This window comes from Epinephelus fuscoguttatus, linkage group LG24 (genome assembly GCF_011397635.1).
Source record: "Epinephelus fuscoguttatus linkage group LG24, E.fuscoguttatus.final_Chr_v1".
Taxonomy (NCBI): domain Eukaryota; kingdom Metazoa; phylum Chordata; class Actinopteri; order Perciformes; family Serranidae; genus Epinephelus; species Epinephelus fuscoguttatus.
In genome coordinates, this window is record NC_064775.1 from 6,605,487 (window position 1) to 6,631,881 (window position 26,395).

Here is a 26,395-nt window from a genome sequence, read left to right on the forward strand (position 1 = left end):
ACCGTCATGTAAACGAACTGACCGACAAAGTAGATCAGAATAACAAAGAGCTACTCTGAAAAGAAGAGTGGCATCAGTTTTCTTAGTTATGCTGATTATACACAGCTGTATAATCGCCGTGTCTCCTGAGGACTCAGGGCCAATTGATGCCCTTTTTAAATGGATTTAGATATCAAGTCATGGATGGCAAAAACCTTTCTTCAACTCAACCAGGACAAAACCGAGGTCTTAGTTATTAAGCTAAAACTCAACACAGAACTGGAAGAACTGGGACTACGAGTCTGTCAACAGGTGAAAAACCTTGGAGTTGTCTTTGATTCAAATCTTAGTTTTGAAAAAAACTGGATTTTACCATCTTAAGAACATTGCCAGAGTGCGACCATTTCTCTCTCAAGCCACGTATGCTGATGAAGACCAGAAAGTTTAAAGTCACTGCATTGGCTTCCTGTGTGGTTCAGAATTGATCTTACCACTATGGATGCGTGTCCGTTGCGGAACAGCTGCGTTGGTTATCCGCTGTGTGCTCCGCCGTCCATCAACACCCACCGGCTGCGTTTGCTGTGCGGAGTGGTGCAGCTCCGTCAGACAGCAGGAGTCACGAGGACCCACGAGATCTGATCTGATTATGATTAACATCTCCTCGTCCGTGGTGTCCTACCGGTTTATCAGATTTGCTTTTATCATATGAACCCTCTAGAACCCTCAGGTCTCCTGGAAGCGGTCTTAAAATCATCCCCAAAGTTAGAACATTTTTTTATTATTGTTCTTATATTGTTCAGCACTTTGTGTTGCATTCTGATTGTATGAAAAGTGCTATATAAATAAAGTTTGATTTATTGATAAAAACGAAGGCCTAGGTGGAAAATGGACATGTTCCAAGCAAGGGGCCGGAAGTAGGGTTTTAGTGTTTGCAGCTTATAGATTTTTGAAAACTTGAAAATGCTGAATTCCTTCTCCTGAGTGGAATTACGACTCTTTCGACACCAAGAAATTATAAAGTCCAGATGTCCTGTCTGCCATTGTTATGGGGGACAGCAACAGGATCTGAAACCAGGAACATTGTGACATCTTTTAAAAAGTCTTGACATGTCCAGAAAAATAAGTTCTACAATTCTTTTTGAAGAGAAAACAAAAGTGAATGATAAATAAATATCTCCACTGGTATCTGCCTGGAAAAACCCACAGGCATCAAACTCTGTTGCGGGTTTCCCAACACGTGTTTTCCATTGCTTCTGTCAGTGCTTGTGAGTGTCTTCCTCTCTGGTGGAATCCCAGTTTAAAGGCTCCACATGGACAGCTGAATGGTATTTCCACAGTGCTTCCAGGCACTTGTTACTGAAGGGAAGCCCCGTTTAATGGGGTACACCTCATAAAGAATGAGGCTGATCATTTCCCCGTGGTTTTACTGAGTGTGTGGTGGGGAGGAGGAGGTCCACGTTCTGGGGTTTCTCTCCGTCAGCAGCGTGGTGGATGTTTGCTTGTATACTGTGTAGATTATCTGTTAATATGGTTGAATGCAAAGAAATGCTTCTGGTTATTATTAAGGCCAGAAACTGAAGGAGTTATTATCACTCTCTGAGATGAGTCGTATATTCGAGGGGCTCTAAAACTCACGAAAGGTTGCAGCAATCAGAACTAGTGAAACATCTGATATGGGTGTCATGACTGGGTGTGAAAAATGGCTCAGTAGCATCACTATAAAGTTGTAATGAGGCAGCCCCTGAAGCTGGTGTCACCTACATGTACAAAACTTGGTATGGACAAGTAACATCCCAAGATGTACAAAAAAGTCTCTTGGAGCCATACCCTAAACCCAACAGGAAGTCAGCTATTTTGAATTTACTGTGCAATTTTTGTGCATTTCAGCCATTTCCAGGGGTCATACTTTAGCAAGCTCTTCCCAGAAGTTTGAGCCAGTTGACTTCAAATTTTGTCTGTATCATCTTAAGACCTTTGACATCAAAAGTTTGAGTTTTTGTCGAACCATGTGACCATGGTGAGGCGTCAAATTTCCATGTTTCGCAACCAAACAGGAAGTGGTTTGTAACTCTAGCATACATGGTCTAATCTGTCCCAAACTTCACATGTTTGATGTCTGGGCCGCCCTGAACACATCTACATGCCCAAAATTACTTATTGTTATAGAGCCCTCTACTGGCAACTCAAATTTGCTTGGTAAGCTCTGTCAATGAGTGAATTGCCCTCTCTGTGTCGGGGGAGAGTTACTGCCCCAAGCAAAGGAGTTCAAGTATCTCGTGCTCTTGTTCACAAGTGAGGGTAGAATGGCGCGTGAGATGGGTCGGTGGTTTGGTGCGGCCTCTGCAGTGATGTAGGCGCTCCACCTGACTGTTGTGGTGAGCTGACCCAGAAGGCGATTTCAATTTACTGGGCCATCTACGTCCCAACCCTCACCTATGGTCATGAGCTCTGGGTAGTGACCGAATGAGATTATGGATACAAGCGGACGAAATGAGATTCCTCCAAAGGGTAGTTGGGAGCCTTAGAGACAGGGTGAGGAGCTCGGACATCCAGAGAGAGCTCGGAGTAGAGCAGCTCAAAAGGGGTCAGTTGGGGTTGGTTAAACATCTGATTTAGATCTGATTTAAGGGTGACTTGGGTGAAGACGTTTCAAACACGTCCAGGCCCCGGGGCAGACCCAGAACACTCTGGAGGGATTATATATCTCGTCTGGCCTGGGAACACCTTGGGGTCCCCCAGGAGGAGCTGGAAGAGCTTGGGAGGAGGGGCGTCTGGAGTACTTTGCTCAGCCTGCTGCCCCCGCAACTTGGCTTTGCATAAGTGGTTAAGAATAGATGGATGATATTGTATTTAAGGCAATTTAATGTTGCAAATACATTGATTGATTGATTGACTAGTCATCCTTTCATTGATTTTGGAGAACTTTTTGCAGCAGAATGTTTTCCCTACATGAACAGTGGCTGCCACAGTTATTTAGAGGCTGATTAATGTACAATAGCCTCTGGATCCTAAATTACTCTTACAAGTGACAAGCCAAGCCATCATCTCATAAGGCACACAAGCTTCAGCCCACACAAAGGGAAACACATCCATTTTATTTCCGCTGATCTTTGCCTGCAACTGGAAAAAGTATTGCATTTGTGTTCTTCTCAACAGACGCTACATTATTAAGCCGTCAGCAAAACTTATTTTGCTTTAATAAATGATAAGCCTCGCCACTTGTCGTAATTGTCAATTCCATCATTTGAAGAGGAGAGACAACAAAACTCATTTTTCAAAATGTCACGTATTTCATTATTTGTCTTTTAATAATGCTCTTTAAAAACACACACAAACATATGCAGCGGTGGCCAAAGTGAATGCTTATTGTTCTGCACAGTGCTCTGGTGCCACCCAGTGTCACTGAGCGTCACCGGTTCAGATTTAACCTGGCACAAATGGTACAATGTGAGTATAGCTGTGTACAAATACAATTCATCTTTTTAATTCCATTTAAGGAAGCAGATTTTGGTATTCATGGCAGCAGTTAAACAGCAATATGCAGTCAACAGAATTTGATCAGAGAGCGTAAAATCCCAGGCTGAAGGGAGGAGGCTCAGTTGCAGAGGTCAGTGCTGCAGCATCTGGCGAACACGCCGGGTGTTGTGACGTAGCCCTGACACACCGCCATGTTCATGCACTGACGGAACGAGGACCCTGGAATGATAAAAGAGATTAAATCAAACTGTTATCAGGGCTGGATTGAAGGATGGTTCATGTCTGTGGTGAATCAATAATCAGAGGCTACTGTGAACAAGTTTTTCTTGCTGATCATACTGGCCATTCAGGGATCTCTTGATGGACTACCAAGTAATCAAGTAAGTAAGTGATGGGGGACAAAATCAGCATCCCTTGTTCTGTACTCCAAAATTGATCTGAGGCTAATATGAGGCTTCAGCAATTAGTTAGCCCAAGTTTAGTTAGGGCTGGCTCAGGCTTGTCTTGAACCAGCCCCTAGTTAGGCTGATATAGGCCTTGTGATATTGGGTTTTATAAATACAATTGACAATTGAATTGAGTTAACAAAATGAAGTGGATATCTTCCAGTGTTATATTCTTTTTACTGTCATATTCTCTCTTGGGGTGGCACGGTGGTGCTCCGGTTTCCTCCCACAGTCCAAAGACATGCAGGTTAATTGGTGACTCTAAATTGTCCGTAGGTGTGAATGTGAGTGTGAATGGTTGTCTGTCTCTATGTGTCAGCCCTGTGATAGTCTGGTGACCTGTCCAGGGTGTACGCTGCCCCTCGCCCAGTGACAGCTGGGGTAGGCTTCAGGCCCCCCACGACCCTCGAGAGGATAAGAATGGATTCTCTCTTGGTTCATATCTCTCCGCTTTGTTTGTAATTTTGTTTTTGCACAACAATGTTCAGCCATTGAAATAATCACTTCCATACTTTATTACACAATTGTGACTATGAAAAATAAACCATATATCTGCATATGAAGACAAACACCCCTCCCCAAACTACTCACTGTTCAAAGACAATGCTCAGTTTTGTTTTGTTTTTTATATCTGCCAGGTCTTTCTCATCCAACATACTGTAGCTAGGAGAAATTAATAATGCATACCAAACAAAAGCTTGGGTTTCAGGATGTTAAGGGCCTGCAGATACCCTGCAGTAGGTTTTCCACAGGGTGCCTCACTCAAAATACTTCAACAAATATTTTTGTCGTTCTATCTATTTAATATAATTTTATGAAATACTTAACTTTATTAAACTAAGAGAGCAATGGAAAGAAAATAAAAACAGAGGAAGGGAATCATTTTTCAGCACACTTCAGCCTCCACAGTGGGACTTACTCAGCGCGCCTTGGAATATGACGGCAGCACAGGCGTCAGCTCTGCCTGAACAGGTCTGGACGCTGGTTGGGATGCAGAGGTCACTCTCCTTTGAGAAACAGTAGTTACACTGCAGTGCTTCCCCTGTGGATGGCACACACACACACACACACACACACACACACACACACAAATAGTTTTAATCCATCACCAAGTTATTACTGCTAGCTGCTCTCAAACGAGCGATTAACTAAATTACGTTTCACAATTAAAACCTAACAACATGTTTCGTCAGTGATGTTGGCATCACACAGCGATGCATATATTTTTCCAGTAATATCTTTATTAATTTTCAAAAACCTTGTAAGAACAGGGACTAACTATGTCCTCATCCAGAGGAATATTGAAAGCACAGAGATTATCGTCCAACAATAAAATTGAGTCCCTTACATGTCGGACATTTTAAAGACAACAAAATGCATCAACAATGATGAAAATAATAAAATTATATGTAGTCATGAAAAGCATAAAAACACACATACCTTGATATAGAATCAGCAAGAGAATGGCACACACTGCAGCTTTCATCTTGATGTCTAAAATTCAAATAATACATAAAAGCAAAGTTTCTTATCAGTTTCAAAATATATATTTTTTTTAATTAATCTGCAAAATGAATGAATATTACATAGATTGAAAAGCACTGTATTTCATGCCTCATGTATGAGTACTTTCATGTATATCATGCATCCTCAGACAAAGATATAGATTAGAGTACCAAATGTGGATTAATCTGCCACTGAAAATAGTCGCTGACATGCCGAAATCAGGACATGTAATGTGTCAAACATTTTGTACGACTAATCATCTTCCCCAACTTTATGCAGCTCTGTAACATGTTTTACAGAGGACCACAAGAGGTGACCTATCAGATCAACTTAAAGAACTTTAAACATTTCAACAAATGAATAATTGTGCTGGTAGTTTGGATGAACAGGGTAGAGATAAAAGTGTTGTACAAACCATTAAAATAGTGTTTAAAAACAGCGTATGCAGATGAAGCACCGCTCTATCTGTAAATGCAAAGATGGGTTGTTACCTTGTAATCAGATGCTCAGTCTGAGATGTGTTCCTGTTTTCTCCAGAGAAGCACTGGCTTCACAGATCTCTGCTCTTCCTTATATATGGTTTTGCAATCGACCACAAAGACCTGTCTGTGCTGACAAGCTGAGACTGGTCACCAGTCACAGCAACATAACTGACTCGACGGCTGTGTTGCAAAACAGGAATGTACAATGTATTCAGTCAGTTACTGACAGACTGATGACCTGAGTTGCACTGATTTATTGCGGTCTTCAGTCAAATCAGACAGTCCAATGCTACTCTCTAAATCAAGGATTTGGATCAAGGATTCATCAGCACATTGAAAGTACTCCAGACAACAATGTTAATGCAACTCTTCTGTTTTTGCGCCCAGTTTTCACAGGTTTAAGTTAAACATCTCAGACTTTTTAATGAACTTAACAGACATATTTCTCTCAAACTTTGGTCATAAATTAAATTAAATTAAAATCACTGCTCGTGAGCGCCTCTCCTTTTCCGAGATGATCCATCCACCTGACAGGTGTGGCATATCAGATGCCGATTAAACAGCATCATTACTACACAGGTGTGCCTCGGGATGGTCACAAACCAGTGGTTCCCCTTTGGTGGGCCACGGTCCAAAAGTGGGTCGCGGGTTCATTCTGAATGGACTGCAAGTGACTCACAAACACCTGATGACTGAGTAGGTAGATTCCTTGTACGTCCCTCTTTCGCAACACAGCTGGAAAGTCAGTTATGTCGTAATCAGTCCTGACCAATCTCTGTCTGCGACACAGGCAGAGAGCATGCTCCTGTGGTTGATTGCAGGTGATTGCACTGCTGTTTTGAAAGTATAGGGCAGCAAGGACGGACTGGCACGCAGAGAACTAGAGATTCAAACTAGGATGCTTCTAAAGACCTAGCAGGGCTGTACAGATACATTTTAATCAGGTGAATATTAATAATTGAAATCACATCAAAATAACTGTTCCAGGGTCTGAGAATAAATCTGACACATTCCACTAAAGATAAGAGGACAAATAGTGGCAGATGGTCTATAGAGAAGTCTGTTACCCTGGACAAAGCAATTTATACAAATTGAATTTTGAATATAATTGAAGCTTTTCACAACAAAATAAGCGACTCTCTGGGGACACCTTTTTAAAGACAACCAAATCAAATCATGTTGTAAACCTGGATAACCATGAAGGACATGTTTCTTACAAAGAAAAGTGTTTCTGAGAGCCTCTGGGCAGAGACGACAGCCTAATTACACTGATGGAAATCGGCTTTTTTTAATCTCGAAAGAGGCTCAAATTGAGAATCTGCTGTGTGGAGACAATATTCTAAGAGAAAATGAAAGTCAGGTTTTCATTTGTAGTGATTCAATATTGTCATGTTTCTCAAACTGTAATTTGTTTCTAATCACACACGTTGTCTTTCGTTGTGATCCAGTTTACACCTTTCTTAGCTAGAAATTGAATTGTTTTTTATCTGTCAGAGGAGGGGTGATGGGATGGGACTTTTTTTTTTGTCCCTCCCTGAAGCTACAAATATTTTTCCTTGAGCCTCCCTGAGAGACTGGCGGAAAATGGACAACCCTCTCTCCATCATAAATTAGTTGTTAGATTTTTAAAACTTACTCTTTGATGTTTGAACGTTAAAAGTTAAAGATGAAATCCTGGAGTTGAGAGATTTTATTATTCTTGTTGTGCATGCTGGTCAGTTGGTGCAAACTGTTTATTTTTGAAAATTTGAAATAAGACATATTTACTAGTGATGGCCAAATGAAGCTTCATGAACCACCAGTTGTATTTGCTGAACCCACTAGATGGTGCTCTTGGTGGGCCCAATCCCAATACCCCCCCTTGTCCACTACCCCTTGGCCCTTGAAATGAAGCAACGAGGGGTAGGGGTAGAAATCTTTCCCTAGGAATTGGGACACCACTCACTACGTCACCGCGTCCGTTACGTTCACGCATACGTAACTATTTTAAACAGGAAGCTGCGAGCCATCTACATTTCCAGCCAGCATCTACAATGGAGTCTCCGGGTGAGTTCATCCTACTTATCGTGTTTGTATTATTCATCATGCTTCGTTTGATGAACGACAGATGACAGGGGACTTCTGCTAGCTAGCTAACTAGCTAACATTACGAGGCAGCATAGTTAAACTAGCTGGCTTGTTATCGTAATGTGAAAAGTCCGACAATTTTGCAGAACAGGACAGATGACAAACGCCAGATAGCGCGAGCTAGCTAGCTAACAAGCAACCTGGCGACGGTAACATTAGCTATGTGTGAACTTTTTTCCCCCATCTCTTGCTCGGTGGTAGCCATGGCAACATCTACCTCTCACTGGCAAGTCAGCATCTGAAATCCCTCGCTCCGAAGGGCTAGTTTCATGCCCCCTACCCCTACACGCAAAAAGGAACTGGGACACCCCTACCCCTCGCGAGAACACGCAAATATCGGGGTAGGGCCAAGGGGTAGAGCTAAGGAGGAGTATTGGGACGAGCCGTTGGTGTAATGAAAAACGCTCAAGGGATGGCAATGCAGTTTGGTTTCAACTAGCAGTGGCCAAATAACGCTTCATTTGGACATCACTAATATTTATGCTGAGATTTAGTTACATTTTTTTTGTTTGTTTCTTTCTGACAGAAACGTTCGTCACACATAATGTGTCTAAGGACTGTCGCAAATTTAAAAATCCAGAGATAACTTCTGTTTTTACAGTTTCTGTCAGTGATAAATGGTGCAATTTGGTGATTTTTCAAGATAAAAATGTTTGGAAGGCATTTTTTCTTTTAGAAAATTAGCGGTACAATAAAACTAAAATACAACCATTAATTTTGTACAAAAAAAATAGCAACATGAGTCTCTCCCCAGTCCTTAAAAAATATTTGACATCCCTCCCCCTCATAAACAATCCCTGTGAGCTTCTGGGCTAAAATGACAGCCTAATAAATAACATGCAGAACTTGGACTTTCACTTACACATAAGATTAAACTATTAAACTGTTTTTACTGAGGTGCTGTACCTCTTAGAAGGGTTGCTATACCTTTTGCGAACCAGCAGATGTCACTGTGCTGCTGATTTTGAAGGCCCATAGCTTTATAAGGCTTCATCCCACCATCACAGCCAGAACTCTGTGAGGTAAGGTACATAGGAAAATATCAGTGAAACAAAACATTTACACAGTATAAACGTTGGTATTTCAGTTAAACTGCTGCCTCTGCAATAGTATGATTGCACTGTACTGCATTACCAAAGTCAAACAGTTTGCACAATGGTTGTATAACAGTTTCCTGTCCGAACAGACATTGATTTATCCACCTGCCATGGCCAACAGCCTTGTGATGGGGTCCTTGAAGTAGCATCAGATCACTGGTCTATCTATTTCAAATATCATAATGATATAATGGTGTTTTAGCCTCTCTCCACTGGCTGACTGAACAGTTCAGAATTGATTTTAAGGGTCTCCTCGCCCTTAATGGTCTGGCCCCGTCCTTTATCGCAGACCTCCTAACCCCTTATTCTACCCTCAGGTCCCTCAGGTCCCTCAGGTGAGCTGACCTGGGGCTCCTGGCTGTCCAACACTCCGGATTCAGTTCCTGTTTCTGTTCCTACAGACAAAAAGGACATTCCTAGCTTCAAGTATGGAGCAGGGAACATTCATACAGAGTTAATTTAAGATTTTGTTTTTGCAGAGGCATGTTCAGGCATTGAACTGACCACTTTGGAACAGTTTTAGACTTTGACAATGACCCCTAACCCATAGAGTTACAAAACATTAAATAAATGTTGTATTGGTTGTAATTTTGCTTTTGCACAACCATGTTTAGACACTGAAATAAACTGTGCTTCATCACACACTTGTGACTATTAAAAATCATCCATGTGGCCCCATATAGGGACATTTTTTTTGCTCACTTTTTTATATATTTTCCAGGTCCTTCTCATCCCACATAGCAAGGAGAAATCAATAATGCATACCAAGCGAGAAATTTGGGTCAATCAATCAATTCTTAGCGCAAAACCAGCGCGTGAAACCACAAAAACTGTGCTTGGACTCTGTGGAAGGATATGTCATCAAATACACTTCCGCAAATGACCTGCAGGGGGCAGCAACACGCTCATGCTGCGTCTAGTCTGCCGGAAATTCAAACGAAGAAGAAGCATCAGGAACGAAAAGACAGCCGGAACAGAGCGGAGAACCGACCAGTTCCTACCCGGACTTAAAATGAGATGCACACCAAAACATGGCGGCCAACTTGGAGCAAATTTTCCAAGATTTTATATTGAATAAAATCAGAGAAATTGAAGACCAGAATGAAGACAAAGCGTACGTCACTGTTGTTTTTTGTTTCGGTGTTAGCGATAGTTAAATGCAACCAGCAAGCTAGCGAAGAGAAGTTAGCAAACAGCTAACGTTACAGCGGCCGGCTGCCGCTCTGAGTGCCAAATATAACATTACCATACAAGCTAATGCTTTATTACTATGCGTGTAAACGTCGGGGTGCAACTAGTAACGGTGTTATTAGCAGGGCTGCTGCGATGGATATACGCTTCCGGTTTAAAGTACCTAGTTTATTAAGCGGGTAAAGCGGTGCTGTTTGTGTTTGCTGTGACAGTCTGTGTAATTGACACAGTTACATGTTAGCTAGCTAACTTCCAGGGTGCATGCATCTGTCAACAAGCAGAAAGTAACCTTATTTCCCTCTGCTTGCTTTTAAAAGGAGGAATTTATTATTCTGTTTATTAAGCAAGTCTCCAGCACCTTGCAGACAAAGTCATTTCCTGTGTTCCTGAACTATAACCACCTGCTACAACCTTAAATCTAAAAATAAGTTGTGTAAAACGTAGCTAAATACAGACTGCAGTGATTTGGAAACCATTTCCAACTTTATGTTATGCTATACAGTCCAAAGACAAGATGTTTAATGTTCAAGCTGACAGACTTCTGTAGGTTTTGTGTGTGTGTGAAAATCACATTTTAGTGAATAGGTCTATTTTTATTATTTTTTGTTCCAGAAGAATACTCTTTTTCATTTAAATGCCTGATACCATAAAATGGTCAAATCATTTTCTAGTTGTTTTTGTGAGTTGATGTAAATGATTGTGTTTGATGGGCATATGATGTTGCGTCATATCGATCGCAGGCTCCTGAATCTAATCGAATCGAAATTGTATCATGACAGACTTTGTGATATCGGCAAATATCGTATCGTCATCCAAACAAATCAATATATGGTATCGTGATGAAGCTGGTGATTTACACCCCTAGTGAAAATACACTCATTCTGAATTTGATGCCTGCAACATGTTATAACAGAGTCGGGACAAGAGTGTGTTTACCACTGCGTGACATCACACTTTTGCTGGAAGAAGCAGGGACTTCCTGAAAAAGACGTCGGCTGGATGGCAGCATATGTTGCTCCAAAATATGTATGTACCTTTTATGGTGCCTCCACGGATGTGAGAGTTACCCATGGTGCCATGGGCACTGACACACCTCCATACCATCACAGATGCTGGCTTTGAACCTTGAGCTGGTAACTGTCTGGATGGTCCTTTTCCTCTTTAGCTAGTGATGTCCAAACGAAGCTTCATGATGGTCTTAATGGTATTTTGATGCTTTAAGCTGAGGGCAGCTGGGCTCAGTGGTCTGGTCAGGTTCAGTAGATATGGACTGGGGTGCGCCAGAACCTGCAGCTTTGGCATTAGACAACAAAGCACATTACTTGGACGATGGACACATCTTGAAGAACTGCACAAAGCTATTATCTAGTGATGGCCAAATGAAGCTTCATGAACCACCAGTTGTATTTGCTGAACCCACTAGATGGCGCTCTTGGTGTAATGAAAAAGGCTCAAGGGATGGCAATACAGTTTGGTTTCAACCCTTTGTTGAACAAAGAGTGCCAGAGTGGACCCAAAAAATAAAGAAAATGCTTCATGAAGCTTCATTTGGCCATTGCTAGTTGAAACCAAACTGCATTGCCATCCCTTGAGCCTTTTTCATTACACTAAGAGCGCCAACTAGTGGGTTCAGCAAATACAACTGGTGTTTCATGAAGCTTCATTTGGCCATCACTGCTCTTTAGCCCGGTGGACAGGTCTTCCATGGATGCTATGGATGATGAAATCCTTAAATTTGTTGTGCATAGATAAAGTTTGTTCCTAAACTGCTGGGCTGTTTGCTCACACAGTTCCTTAACAAAGTGACTGTCCTTGCTTGCAAACAACAGAGCCTCTCGAGGATGCTCCATTCATATTCAAAAGTGATGCTTAAATCTGTCACCAGTTAAGCTGTTTTCCTCTGGGATGTTCCAGGTGTTTTGTTGCCCCTGTCCCAACTTTGTTAGGATGTGCTGCAAGCATCAGATTTGCAAATCAGTGCATTCTGTGTTTATTCATGTCTGACTCAAAAGTAGCTGCTGCTGCTGTTGTCTAAAATGATCCGGGTAACTTGGCTTTATAAAACCTAGAAACCTGTCAAATCTACAACATGCACCAGAACATCTGCCCTGGGTTTTACTTATTTACCTTCAGACTTTACCTGTATGACTATAAAAACTACGCCCATCTGCCAAAGCATTAAAACCACTGGTAAAATCTCCTTCTCCGTCTCTGTGTGTCCACCAGTACTGCTGAAGGAGCGGGCGACAGCATCGACAAGGTTGGAGCCGACAAAGCCGCTTCCGACAGAGACAAACAGGAGGACCTGAGGGGCAGTGGTTCACAGAAGAAACACAAGAAGCGTAAAAAACACAAGAGCAAGAAGAAGAGGAGGAACCGGGAGAAGGAGAGCAGCTCGGAGTCGGGGGCGGAGTTGGACGGAGGAGCCAAACACCAGCCGAGGTGAAACTTTGTGAATGGCTGTCCGTACTAACGGGGGTGATCCAGATGTTTTGGCTGTCATGTATTAATAGGGTCAACCCCTGTGCATTATCAGCCATATGGCATGAGTGGTTTCCTGCTTCTGATCCTGTTGTTTCCAAATGTCCCTAAATCAGGTTTATCTTTACTTCACAGGAGAGGAACGCCAACAGAGTCAAATAAGGGGCAAGGTAAGACTGTCTTATTATTGTGATTGCATTAATCTGCTGCCACCAAGGAGCAATCAAGATGTTTTGGTTCTGCTTTATGAAGCTGTCACGTTATCTGTCTTTCTATACAGTCTGTGTGGCACACTCGTATATAATTGTCTATATATCATCTGTAGGTATACAGTGCCTTGCAAAAGTATTCACCCCTTTGGCATTTCTCCTATATTTTTGCATTAGAACTTGTACTATAAATGTGTTTTTGGATTTTATGTAATGGACCCACACAAAATAGACAAAATTGATGAAGTCAAATTGCCATGAAGCTCCTAAATAAGTTCTGGTTCTACCAATTACTGTTGATGGGGGAAACGATCAATACAGCACAGTATTGCAATGTTTTTGTGCAGCAATATCATATCGTGACACAGTGCCTAATATGAATTTGTTTTATTCCATGAATTATTAATGTGGCGAATGCAAATTAAGTACTGTGATATTATCATATCGTGGATAGTCTAGTGACTCCTACCCCTACTTAGCTTCACAATTTACACCAGTATTCAAAGTTGAATCTCAGTATATACTCCTGTTCTGAAAGGCAACAGTCTGGAGCATTACTAAAGCCCCATTTCCACTAACACTTCCAGTACCTTTGGAACCAACAGTAACCCTTCAGACATGGTACCTAGACCCTAGTGTTTCCACCGCAAACAGTACTCTTAAATGTGGGCGAGGTTGTTGTCACTCACTGCCCCGTCCAGCACTTACTGTACTTGAAGTCGGACACTCCACAGAGTTGGGCTGTATGGAAGAGAGGTCAGAAAAACAACCATTGCTTAACAAAAAAATAAGAAAACATGGTTGGAGTTTGCCAAAATGCATATGAAAGAAGGTACTCTTATCATATAAGACTACAATTGACACTTCATAAAGACACTTCACCAATTTTGACTATGTTGTGTCGGTCCAATGCACAAAATCCAAATAAAAAAACACTAGGGGGGTTGAATACTTTATCAAGGCACCGTAGAGTAATTTCTGTCGTACAAAACATGCTATACTGGCACAGAGCTGCTGAACTGTGTGTCCAGGTGAGGATCATGAGAGCAAGTCCAGATGCCACAAGAGGCATTCGACGGGAAAGAGGAAGAAGAAGAAGAGAAGACGGAAAGGTGACGAGAACTCGTCGGAATCGGACTCTGAGTTTGTGTCAAAGCAGAGGGATAATAACTGCGGTCAAAGCTTATCTCCGAGGCGACGAGAGGAGCTCCCTGACATCATCCCCAAACAGGTAAACACACTAAAAACAAACACATGCTGCCGTGATGTTAGTTAATCTTAGTTTACATATATGTAACCACTACATGCTTATCCCCGACCCTTACCTAAAAACAACCCTTATCCCTAGTGATGTCCAAATGAAGCTTCACGAACCACCAGTTGTATTTGCTGAACCCACTAGATGGCGCTCTTGGTGTAATGACAAAGGCTCAAGGGATGGCAATGCAGTTTGGTTTCACCCCTTTGAACGTAAGAGTGCCAGAGTGGACCCAAAAAATAAAGAAAATGGTTCATGAAGCTTCATTTGGCCATTGCTAGTTGAAACCAAGCTTCATTTGGCCATCACTACTTATCTCTGAACCTGTAGGGTCCATCTTTTAGGGTGGAAATAAGTAGTGATGGCCAAATGAAGCTTCATGAAGCACCAGTTGTATTTGCTGAACCCAGTAGATGGTGCTGTTGGTGTAATGAAAAAGGCTCAAGCGATGGCAATGCAGTTTGGTTTCAACTAGTAACGGCCAAATGAAGCTTCATGAAGCATTGTCTTTATTTTTTGGGTCCACTCTGGCACTCTGTTCGACAAAGGGTTGAAACCAAACTGCATTGCCATCCCTTGAGCCTTTTTCATTACACCAAGAGCGCCATCTAATGGGTTCAGAAAATACAACTGGTGCTTCATGAAGCTTCATTTGGCCATCACTAGAAATAAGGTGACTTTGTGAAAAGACCTTCAGACCTTCACCATCAGTGACATAAAAGACTAATGATAAAATTAGACTTTCTTTCTTTATCGCTCACTAACAGGACAGTTCCAATAAAGCAAGAGGAGGTGAGGAAAGACACGGCAGGAGGAGCTGTCGTTCCCGTTCACGGTCACATTCCCATTCTCATTCACATTCCTGTTCAGTGAGGAGGAACTCTCAGTCTAGACACCACCGAAGATCCAGGAGTCGCTCCCGATCTGGCTCTCAGCGCCGCAGGACCCGCTCCAGGTACGAACGAGAACCAGCAGTTGATTGAGTCTTGAAAGAAATACATAACATTAAGTGGGAATACCCATAGGAAGCGAGATGTGAGGTTCGCGCAAGTGTCCATGAATGGTTACTCACATGGTACATAAACAGAGAGGACTTTTCTCATTGTCATGTTACTTTATGTGGCTGCTGGCAGCTCCTCAGAGAAGAGAGAAGCTTTGGATGGATCTACCCAAGGTCCTCCAGAAGGCCTCCAGCCCCCTCAACTGGTCTCCAGCCCTACCAGAAGTAGCATCAAAGCAGAGGAGCTGACAGAGTCGAGGACAGAGCTGCAGAGCACTGACCAGAGCGAAAAGCCACCGGAGAACAAAGAAGAGACAGCAGATGATGCAACACAACATCTAGGTAGGACATGTTTGATGGCATCGTTTTCTATACTGTAAACACCTTTATAAATAAATAACCTTTGATTATTGTAGTGATGTCCAAATGAAGCTTCATGAAGTACCAGTTGTATTTGCTGAACCCACTACATGGCACGCTTGGTGTAATGAAAAAGGCTCAAGGGATGGCAATGCAGTTTGGTTTCAACTAGCAATGGCCAAATGAAGCTTCATGAAGCATTTTCTTTATTTTTGGGTCCACTCTGGCACTCTTTGTTCAACAAAGGGTTGAAACCAAATTGCATTGCCATCCCTTGAGCCTTTTTCATTACACCAAGGGCACCATCTAGTGGGTTCAGCAAATACAACTGGTGCTTCATGAAGCTTCATTTGGCCATCACTAGATAACAGCTTTGTGCAGTTCTTCAAGATGTGTCAATCGTCCAAGTAATGTGCTTTGTTGTCTCATGCCAAAGCTGCAGGTTCTGGCGCACCCCAGTCCATATCTACTGAACCTGACCAGACCACTGAGCCCAGCTGCCCTCAGCTTAAAGCATCAAAATACCCCAGATCCTCGGACGCTACCGTTAAATCACCAGCAAAGAAGAAGAGGAAACCATCCAAGTCCCCACAGAGGAAGAAAGAGTCAAAGTCATCAAAGAGGCAGAAAAGATCCAAGTCGCCATGTCGGAGCCACAGGAGGGGGTCAAGATCCAGGAGTCCTTCGAAGAAGAAGAGATCACGGTCGAGGTACCGTGACTGTTTGGGGGTTGGGGGCGTCTGACAATTTGCGTAATTTTCCCTAACCCAACAATCCAATATTGGAGATGGCCAGGTTGTCTGAATTCCAAATGAATTGAACTACATGTCGTCTGTGCAGGTCAGCGGGCCGGCGGTCACGGAGGTCACGCTCACGGTCGGTGTCACGCGGCCGGAGGAGGGCGACATACAGCCAGAGGGACCGCTGGAAACGAGAGCCGAGTCACTCCCCTGTGCTCATCCTACGGAAAAACAGATCCCCCACTCGGAAACTCTGTAGTTCAAGCAACAGTCCTCAACGCATCAGTGAACTGGGTCAGATTTTATGTTTTTATTTTTGAAAGTTTGAATCCTGACTTGGGAAAGCTTTTCCCACACTCTGACTCAGTGTGACACACATGCAGGGCTTAGACGTGTTAATAACCTGCACATCATTCAAACAGTATTTATTTATTCAACTGTCATGCATTAGCACATAGCTTATTGAGTGATAGTCCCTCTTGTGGTGTAACTGAGTAACTACACTGCATTGCAACACAGTCAAATCTGGTGTTTTTCATTATGAAATACAATAAAATGTCCGCCTTGCTAATTGTCTTTATACATTAAAAGGTCTCACATTCTTAGAGCAATCCATAATTCCTTCCCAGATTCCCAGATTTCTTGTTTGTAAACTGATAAAAAGTGAAGAAAAAGCATGGTTACTTGGTCAAGAAGACCCCAGGGATGTAACCTCACTTTAGTGCGAGCTGTCACTGAATCAACACATCCATTCACTTAATTGATTCCTTTGTTGTTGTATTTATATCTGTTCTTCATGTTTCCTCAGATAAGGACCAGTTGCTAGAAATCGCCAAGGCCAATGCTGCTGCCATGTGTGCCAAAGCAGGTATGCCCATCCCTGCCAGCCTGAGGTCCACGGTGCTTCCCCTGGCTCTGCCGACCATGGCGATGAACGCTGCTATGGCCAGTATGACCGCCGGTATGACCTTGACTCGTATCTCATTTTTTATTTTTTCTAAAATTACTGATGTGGTCATCCCTTCAGGCCTAAAAAAAAAAGTCTGTTTTCAGTTGCTATGTTCGTCATTGTCTTTCATCAGGCCCTTACTTGTTTTCTTCCTTACAGCCACCATGACAGCAGCATTGTCCAACATGGGCATGTCTTCACTGCTCCCACTGCCGTCCATCACCAACAAGCCACCTCCTGTCTCCGCCCAAACCAACATCGCTGCTTTGGAGGAGGTGAAGAGGAAAGTGGCGAAGCAGGCCAACAGCATCAGCATTAAGGAGTTTACAGATGTAAGAATACAGAGCAGCCAAGTGGAACTTCCAAACAGTGGTGTGGTAAAACAGTATTGCCTTGAGATAGTATGTCATTTGCTGTGTGTTTGTGTATTTGCAGAAATGCAAAATGATCGTGGACAGTAAAGGAGAGCTGCCGGTGGCGATGCCTCATGTTTCAGACGAGGAGGACGAAGGGAAACCCTTCGGAGGATCGGCCCTTCGAGAGCAGAAAGCCATCAGCTTCAGCATCAACGTAACATCCACACACAGGCCACACTGCATCTTATATGAGTTTATATATTAATATGAATGACAGTTTGCTCCCTTGTTAAAGTATGTGTGAGCATATTATCTTAATTATAGGTATTGTTCCCCTTTTCCATTGAAACATTACTCCCATAATATATCACACTGAGAGAGAGAAAATTGTTGAGTGGAGGATTTGTGAAGATGTCTGCCCCATTATTGCTGGAGAGTTTTGCTGGCTGCAGTTGTTTTGTATCAAATTGTTCCACAATCAAAGTAATTTTAGTCCAAGTACATGAAACAAACATAAATTCAATATTTCCATCACTTTTTCAGATTGTTTTCAACCGTTTGAGGTTTAGCTGGCGCTCATTTAATCACATCATCTCTTCTTCTGCGATGGTTTAATGGCATATGACTATAGGATTAGCTCCCCAACTGTTTATCTATCTGTTATTTATTAACAGTAATCAGTAAGTAAAAACAGAATGCAATGATTTGCGAATCTTTTTTTAAACATATTTTCAATTGAATACAGAGACAAGATATTTAATCTGCAAACTGATAGACTTTATTTTTGTAAATATACACTCATTCTGAAAAATGATAATTAAATCATGAATCGTAATAACTTGTGTGACAGTGAATCGATTAATTGTCAGAGGAATAATTTATGATTGTGATAGCCCCACTCGTACATCAGATATGAACCAAAAGAAACAAGAGGAGCTGTAACACAATGTGAACACAATATCTCAAGAGCACCGTTAGGGAATTTCTTCAAATTTGGCACAAACCTTCACTTGGACAATGATGAAGTGATTAGAAAACTAGAAAAGAGACCTCCGCCAGGTAGGTGATATTCCCTCCCCCTCTGTATCAGATTTTGCATCCTGCATCACAATTAGGTTATTTGCATCACTGTCATTATTATGTATGTCTTCACCATGGAGACACTGTGGTGTATTTATTTCATTTTTATTTTGTACCAACACAGAATATAATATGTTTGTTGTATCTTTCACTTTTTTTTCCAACACAGAACATTAATTTCAACTTTAGAATTACAGCAATATTTAGCAAGTAGAACAAGACGTGCTTTCCAGCCACCAGATGGCGCTATTTTCACCTCTCCTTAGAATTGCTGCTGAGGCTGTCAGACGATAGACTTTTTTATTATTTTAGAATTTTATCCACTTTGCTTCAACCGATCAACACCGAAATTTTATCATCTGTTCCTTGTCCCGTTATCCACCTTTCCTGAAAATTTCATCAAAATCTGTTCATAACTTTTTGAGTTATTTTGCAGAAAAACAGACCAATGCCGGCGAAAACATAACCTCCTTGGCGGAGGTTATGAATAAAACTGATTAGATTATAGTTGTCATCAGTCAAAGGTCAAGGTCACTGTGACCTTTCCTACGTCTCGTTCTCGTGAATGCAAAAAACGCCTTGAGGGAAGCTCTTCAAATTTGGCACAAACGTTCACTTGGACTCAGCAATGAACTGATTGGAATTAGGTGGTCACAGGTCAAAGTCACAGTGACCTTGCCTTCATCTTATTCTTATTAACACAATACCCAAGAACAACATAAGGGAATTTGTTCAAATTTGGCACAAACGACCACTTCAGCTTAGGAGTAAACTGACTCAAATTTGGTGGTCAAAGATCAAAGGTCAGTGTGACCTCAGAAAACATGTTTTTTGGAAAAAATAAAATAAAATAAAATAATGAAGTGATGTCATTTTATATCCAAAAAGTCAAAGGTCAACATCACTGTGACATCATAATGTTCTGTAAAAACACTTTTCTGGCTGTTATTTAATGTCAAAAGTCAAGAAAAGAAGGGGAGACATTCTCATGGTCACATTACTTTCACGAGTGAGTTAAATAACAATTTAGAGTAGTAGAGATGTCCATGATGGAGTGTCTCTATTTGAGGTGTCCTGGTGTATGATTTTAACACACATGTGCCAGTACCTTATTAATTAATGTGAGGTTTAGTACTTAAAACTAAACCAACACTCTGTCCTCTTTTTCCCAGCAGAACACGACAGTTCGTCCAGCAGTGCGTAGTGATGCGGGCATGGCCAAGGAGTTTCCTGTGTCGTCAGGTTCCCAACATCGTAAGAAGGTCTGAATAGATGCATTAGATTTGGATCTCAAAACAATATTTAACAGTGTAGTTTTAAAATCTACCAGCTCATGTTGAACTACAGCAAACTTCTGAACATGATATCACAAGAACACCAAGAGCATGCTATCGATTAACTGCGTAATAACTGTTACAAATGAAATATCTGAATATATTGTTGCTAAGCAGTTTGATAGTGTTTTATGAGTAAAGCAATGTCTTCTGCCATCCAGGAGGGTGAGGCGCTGGGTGCGTACGGTGAATGGGTTCCGGTTGACAAAACAGCAGACAAAGCTGCAGCTGGCTCCAGGAAGGCCCCGAGCACTGTTCCCATAGCGACAGCCACCTCATCGTCAGGTGAAACAGCAGCAGAGCGAGGGTTACCGGAGGATGTCGAACAGCCGGCGTCTGCGCCAGATAAAGACAGCGTTTTCCCTGACCCGCTGCTGCAGGTAAGAAGTGGAAGTATAGATCCAGAGCCTAGGAACTAGGAGCAAAAACACTCCTCCCTTAAAGTCAGATTTGAGAGTCATTTATGGAGCGTCCCACTGTTAGGATAAGTAGTAGTCATTCTTGCAACAATACACTGACTTTTCAGCAGGAGGTTTACTGCTGGGAACAGACCTGTAATTAAACACTGAGCTATTACATTAGAGTTTATTAGGAAATTGTTGGTTGTGACACATCCAACAGATTGAAATTAACGTCAGTGCAAAGCTGCGTTTCTGCCGTGACAGCGTGTGTTCTCATTTGCACCCTACTTAAAGTCAGTCCCAAAAATGATTTCAGGTTTTTGTCAGCATTTTAAAACCTCTCCTTCGAGCCCTCTTTCCACAGAAAGTCTTTCTTGAATGGGGCAGGATTTATGACATGTACTGCATTCTGCCACCAGGGGGCGATTGAGATGCTTTTATACAGTCTGTGGTTTGTCCCTTTTAAACTCCGAGTGCAGACACATTCTTGACTGACTGACTTTTTCCCTTTTTACATTTTGAAATTGGGTTCTTTTTGCCCTCTCAGTTTTTCTCTCCTCATAATACTATTTCTTTGTCACCTCTGTTTTCTCTCTCTCTCTCTCATTCTGCAGCCAGTAGACATCTCTCAGGCTGTGACAGAGAGAATCAAAGCTCAGAGGCGATTGGCTGAGAACCCCTATGATGTCAGCGCCATCTGCATGCTCAGCCGGGCACAAGAGCAGGTATGTTATTAGTACATACACTTAAAAAGTAGACGGTCCTCTTGATCAGACTGTTGGATCTGTGACTGTCTGAGCTCATGTCAGTGTCCTCATTGACAGGTGGATGCGTGGGCTCAGTCTAACACTGTTCCTGGGCTCTTCACTGGTTCGACTGGAGCTCAGGTCCTCAGCTCTGAGGAGCTTTCCACCAGCGGACCACAAGCATGGCTGAAGAAGGTAACACAACAAACACCAACAAGGATACAAAACCATTGAGACAGATGTGCCAGAAATGAGCATGATGTCTCACGTTGTCTGTTTGTGTCTCGGCCAGGACCAGTTCCTCAGGGCAGCTCCAGTGTCGGGCGGTGTCGGGGAGTTCCTGATGAGAAAGATGGGCTGGAAGACAGGAGAGGGCCTTGGGAGGAACCGCGAGGGAACCGTGGAGCCGATCATTATCGACTTCAAGGTCGACCGCAAAGGTCTGAAACCACAGAACACTGGACCGACATCGTAGCAGTGCAGAGTTTCACAATGAGCTTTGACACTGTGCGCTTTACAGAAGGATAGTGAAGGCAAACAGGTCCCAGGTCATCAAACAGACACATATCTCCTCATGGAGACATGGTATAGTGGCTGTCAGCTCATCCAGACCTTTCCCAGTACCTCATGGATGCTTTCCCCTAGTGCCTGTGGGGAAAGGGAAAAGGCATTCTGGGTGCTGAGTGCTAGCAATGGAAAATAAGTCTTGGAGATCCTCCAATGGTTAGGACTTGAAATATTATAGTGTCATGGGCTTGAAATTAAATTTTGGCAGTCGGCATTGCCATTGTAATGACCTCAGTCGGCCACACGGTGGCGCTGGAATTAGCACCCAGAAACGCAATTTTGGAAGGGTCGTGCCCCTCATACCATAAGTCCCAGCTGATTTGAATTCTGGGACACATATCCAGCTTAATGTGCTCCACAAAAAGCCTTTTAACCATGAAAGTCTGCCATGATGGATTTCTTGCGAATTTGCATAATGTAAAACCATTAATATGAAATTACTTTTTTGAATTTTGTCTCAATTATAAAGTTAGTGAACGGCCTTGTGGGACAGGCGTACACATTGCTATCATAAATGAGCAAGATACATAAAAAAGCATGGCCACCATCAGTGAAAAAAGTCTCACCAAGGGCGGGGCTAAGCAGGAAGTAGGCCAAGTTGTCTTGAGTAATCCTAATGAAACTCAGTGGTGACATCCTGCATTAAGTCTTGAACATGCTCACCAAGTTTCTTTCACATCCGAGGACTTTGCGTTTTTGTATTTTGGGCTACTTTCTGAAGTTGGCGGAGTAATGGCTTGAACCCACAACTGCTGCTTGTGGCTATATTCATGAGATTGTGACAGCACTGATGCGATTTTTATGTGTTTCAGGACTTGTTGCTGAAGGAGAGAAACCACAAAAGCAGACAGGAGGACTGGTGGTAACCAAGGATCTGATGGGTACAAGATGCACAGCAAACAGTCACAGCATGTAGTGTGAAAATGAGCCTTTAGCCCCACACTTTACTACAGATGTAGAGATTAACCCTGACACAGGCATCACTTGGGATCGAACCGCTTATCTTCTGATTAATTTACAACCCGCTCTACCTCTGAGCCCTTTCATCTTATTCTGCCCTTCCATTCACGCACAGGGAAGCACCCAGTGTCTGCTCTCATCGAGCTGTGTAACAAGAGACGGATAATGCAGCCAGACTTCGTCATGGTTCACCATAGTGGTCCTGATCACCGCAAGAATTTCCTCTTCAAGGTGGGTCATTTTAAACGTGTGTGTGTGTTCTTACTCCTCAGTTTCAGTTGGTTGCAGTCTGAAACCTCACCACTAGATGCCACTAATGAGTCTTCTAGCAGCTGTGGGCGCCTGCACTGAGGTGCAAGAATGCTTTGAACTAAATGCTAAGGGTAACGTGATCACAAAGACAATGCTGATACATACAGAAAGCATGACGTTTCCCATGTGCAACCTGTTCAGTTAGTGTGTTAGCATGCTAACATTTGCTAATTCGTGCTGATGCTGGTGGGAGTATCTTTAGTTTTAAGGTATTTGCTCATAAACCAAGGTATTAGGCACATCAGAATTTTGACCTGATGGTGGCACTATAGGAAATTCGGGATCAGGAGTCTAAGGATTCATCATCTTGAAACCATGAATGTCTGTATCAAATGTTATCCCAGTTCATGTCATACATGTTGAAATATTTTGCAGGTTAAATGAAAACTTGTCTTAACTTGTGTCATGTTGTCTGCAGGTCACAGTGAATGGCGTGGACTACCAGCCCCAGACAGCTAGTCCCAATAAGAAACATGCCAAGGCCATGGCAGCTACAGTTGCACTGCAGGCTCTGGGAGAGGTAATATTGAAAGTAATGATGTAAACAGTCAGCGAGCTTCTCAAACATTTTACTTTATTTTACTTGTCTTATCTCTGTTTGGATTTTCCCCACGCAGTCAGGTCCGGAAAAAGCATGCATTATAATATACATGGGGAAATATACACACTTAAGGACTGGGCGATTGATCAAATTTTATTAACGGCAGTAGTAGAAGGCATCAGGCAAGACCACAGTAGCAGCGCAACTACAACCCACGATCCAGAAGCAACTACGATCCAAGGGAACCTACACCACAAGAAAGCATAAAGACTACGGGCAAAAGCCGAGTCAGTAAAATGCATTAATGGGACATGAATATTTGCAAGAGAGAGAGAGAGAAGAGGCTCAGAGTGTCATAGGAGGTCCACCGGCAGACTAGGCTTATGTCAAGCTTACTAGGGGCTGGTTCAGTTCAAGCCTGAGCCAGCCCCGACTATAAGGGCCAGCCCTAACTGTAAGAGCCAGCCCCGACTATAAGAGCCAGCCCTAAATACAAGAGCCAGCCCTAACTATAAGAGCCAGCCCTAAATACAAGAGCCAGCCCTAACTATAAGAGCCAGCCCTAACTGTAAGAGCCAGCCCTAAATACAAGAGCCAGCCCTAACTATAAGAGCCAGCCCTAACTATAAGAGCCGGCCCTGACTATACGAGCCAGCCCAAACTGTAAGAGCCAGCCCTAACTGTAAGAGCCAGCCCTAAATACAAGAGCCAGCCCTAACTATAAGAGCCAGCCCTAACTGTAAGAGCCTCCCCTAACTATAAGCTTTATGAAAGAGGAAAGTCTTGGACCCTGTGAGGCAGACCGTGCCTTCCCCCAGACTGAAACTGGAAGATGTATCCACAGAAGAGGAGCCAAAATCAATACATGATTTGACTGATAAGATTCTTTGTCCTAAATTGCCACTTAATTTAATCCAGAGCAGGGTTAACACATGTGAATCACTTCTCTAAGCACAGAATTTGTCTTGCCTATCATTTAAAATCCTGGTGTTCATTTTAAAAAAATAGGTTTGTGTGCTAATCACGTGGTATCAGATTAATCTATGCCTGTTTCAAGTGTGCTTTGTTTTGTCCATAGGTTCCTGTGGATGGACCCGGACTGTACACCGGCCCTGTCTTCACTGCTGCTTCTACGGGCCCTCTGTTCTCTACATAGACACACACACACAACCATGGCACACTGACACTGGGACACACGCTACAACGGTTTCACAGTATTCTCATGTCAGTTGTGGGACACTTGAGTATGACTAAATAACCAGTCCATCATTTCCACTTTGGTGACGTATTTATACAGTATACTCATGACACGGAGTATCTTTGTACGGAAGCTGCCTGCGACTGGATTTGTACCCACAGAATCACACTCATTTTTAAAGTCACTGTGTTCATAACAAGGTGGCAAATCTATTTTTGCCAGGTTTTTAGGATTGAAAAAGACTCTCTCCATCGTATTAAAAGTGGACGGCATGTATGTATGTATGTATGTATGTATGTAAGTATGTATGTATGATAAAGTAGCATTTCAGCCTATTTATTAGATGACCCACTGAACAGGACTCATTGCTCTGCAGTGGTTTTGTTGGTCACAACAAAGCAGAGCGGAGTCGAGCTGTTAAATGAAAAGTATATCTGTAAATGTGTTCTGTTGGTTAACTTCTCCGTTGGCCTGATATTACAGTTGTGGCCTCCTCTTAACATGATGTCTCTCGTACGAGAGGCTGTTACATTTTATGGAACTGACCGTCTGAAAGTGTGTACACAGAATAAAGAGTCTATTTATGTTACTTAGTCGAGGAAGAGTCATTACTGTGTGTCTTTCAGCATCGGTGCTTAACGTGACCCAGGTAGGATCTCAGCTGCTCTTTAAGGATACATATATTAAGGATAGATATCTGCCTCTGATGTTTTTGCCTCCACAGCCAGCTGTAAGAAGTAGAAGCAGGTAGACAGGAGCAAGCTACAATGAAAGGAGGTGCGAATTTGGCTCTCTAGAGAGACCGACACACAGAGAGAGAGAGAGAGAGTAGTATATAGTTCGCTCTACGTTCGCACAGCTGTGGTTGAAGAACTCATCAGGACCACATCACACAGAGATGGTGAGTATGTCTTCATGTTTTGTCAGATGGGGATCACTAATTACAACCACCACTGTTAAATTTTCTATAGATTGCACCATCAATAACCAGGGATTGTAATTTTTTAGGGGTTTTTTTTGTTGATTTTTATGAGTGGGTGTACAAACATGAAATGCAAATCTATTCATTCCACTAAAAGCACCTGTAGCCCAGGGGTCACAGAACCAGACAGCCATACAGTTACACTTGAAATCTCAGCCACTTCCATTCGGTGTCAAGTTTGTGCTCTGAGCCACATGAATTTTATCTATATCTTCTTAATATATCAATGATATAAACAGAGAACAGCTAAAGTGGACATTTCAATCCACATAATTTTTCTAGACTTTGCAAAAATCTGTTAACATACATACACTGTAAAATATTTTACTGTACATTTACAATAAATTACATGCATCATTTTCACAGTAAGCTATTGTTAAATTACAGCTATATATTGTGATCTGAGAATAATTATGCCTGCATATTAGTATGCTCCTTTTGAAGTTAATACAGTGTCTTACTAAAATGTAATGTAAATATGAAACAAAAATGACAATCTGTCCAGTTCAGTTGAAAAACAAAAACAATGTTTAGGGTGAAAAATATAAAAAATTAAAACATATAATCACCTGGTTGCATAAGTGTTCACACCTTTAAACTAATACATGGTTGAAGT

At 42.3% G+C, this 26,395-nt stretch overlaps 1 protein-coding gene across 2 annotated transcripts; it reads left to right on the forward strand.

The window, feature by feature from the left end:
- The first annotated feature begins 10,095 nt into the window (after positions 1-10,095).
- LOC125885079 (protein SON) lies at positions 10,096-25,365 on the forward strand. Of its 2 annotated transcripts, none has more exons than XM_049570508.1 (20): positions 10,096-10,228; positions 12,532-12,747; positions 12,922-12,956; positions 14,027-14,226; positions 15,021-15,208; positions 15,387-15,595; positions 16,050-16,323; positions 16,454-16,647; positions 17,162-17,314; positions 17,462-17,634; positions 17,738-17,872; positions 19,911-20,000; positions 20,234-20,452; positions 21,088-21,198; positions 21,298-21,414; positions 21,512-21,659; positions 22,599-22,667; positions 22,862-22,977; positions 23,477-23,578; positions 24,678-25,365. In XM_049570508.1, the coding sequence occupies exons 1-20, from the start codon at positions 10,146-10,148 to the stop codon at positions 24,753-24,755; spliced, it is 2,910 nt and encodes a 969-aa protein (XP_049426465.1). In that variant the 5' UTR covers positions 10,096-10,145; the 3' UTR covers positions 24,756-25,365. The 2 variants fall into 2 exon arrangements, with proteins under 2 accessions (XP_049426465.1, XP_049426466.1); XM_049570509.1 differs by having other exon boundaries at positions 10,097-10,228; positions 19,914-20,000.
- The last annotated feature ends 1,030 nt before the right edge of the window (positions 25,366-26,395 follow it).

Coding starts and splice junctions, on each gene's coding strand:
- LOC125885079 (XM_049570508.1), top strand. CDS start 10,146: ATGGCGGCCAACTTGGAGCAAATTTTCCAAGATTTTATATTGAATAAA. Junction 20,001..20,233: donor GTTCCCAACATCGTAAGAAG/GTCTGAATAGAT, acceptor TCTGCCATCCAG/GAGGGTGAGGCGCTGGGTGC. Junction 22,978..23,476: donor GCAAGAATTTCCTCTTCAAG/GTGGGTCATTTT, acceptor TGTTGTCTGCAG/GTCACAGTGAATGGCGTGGA.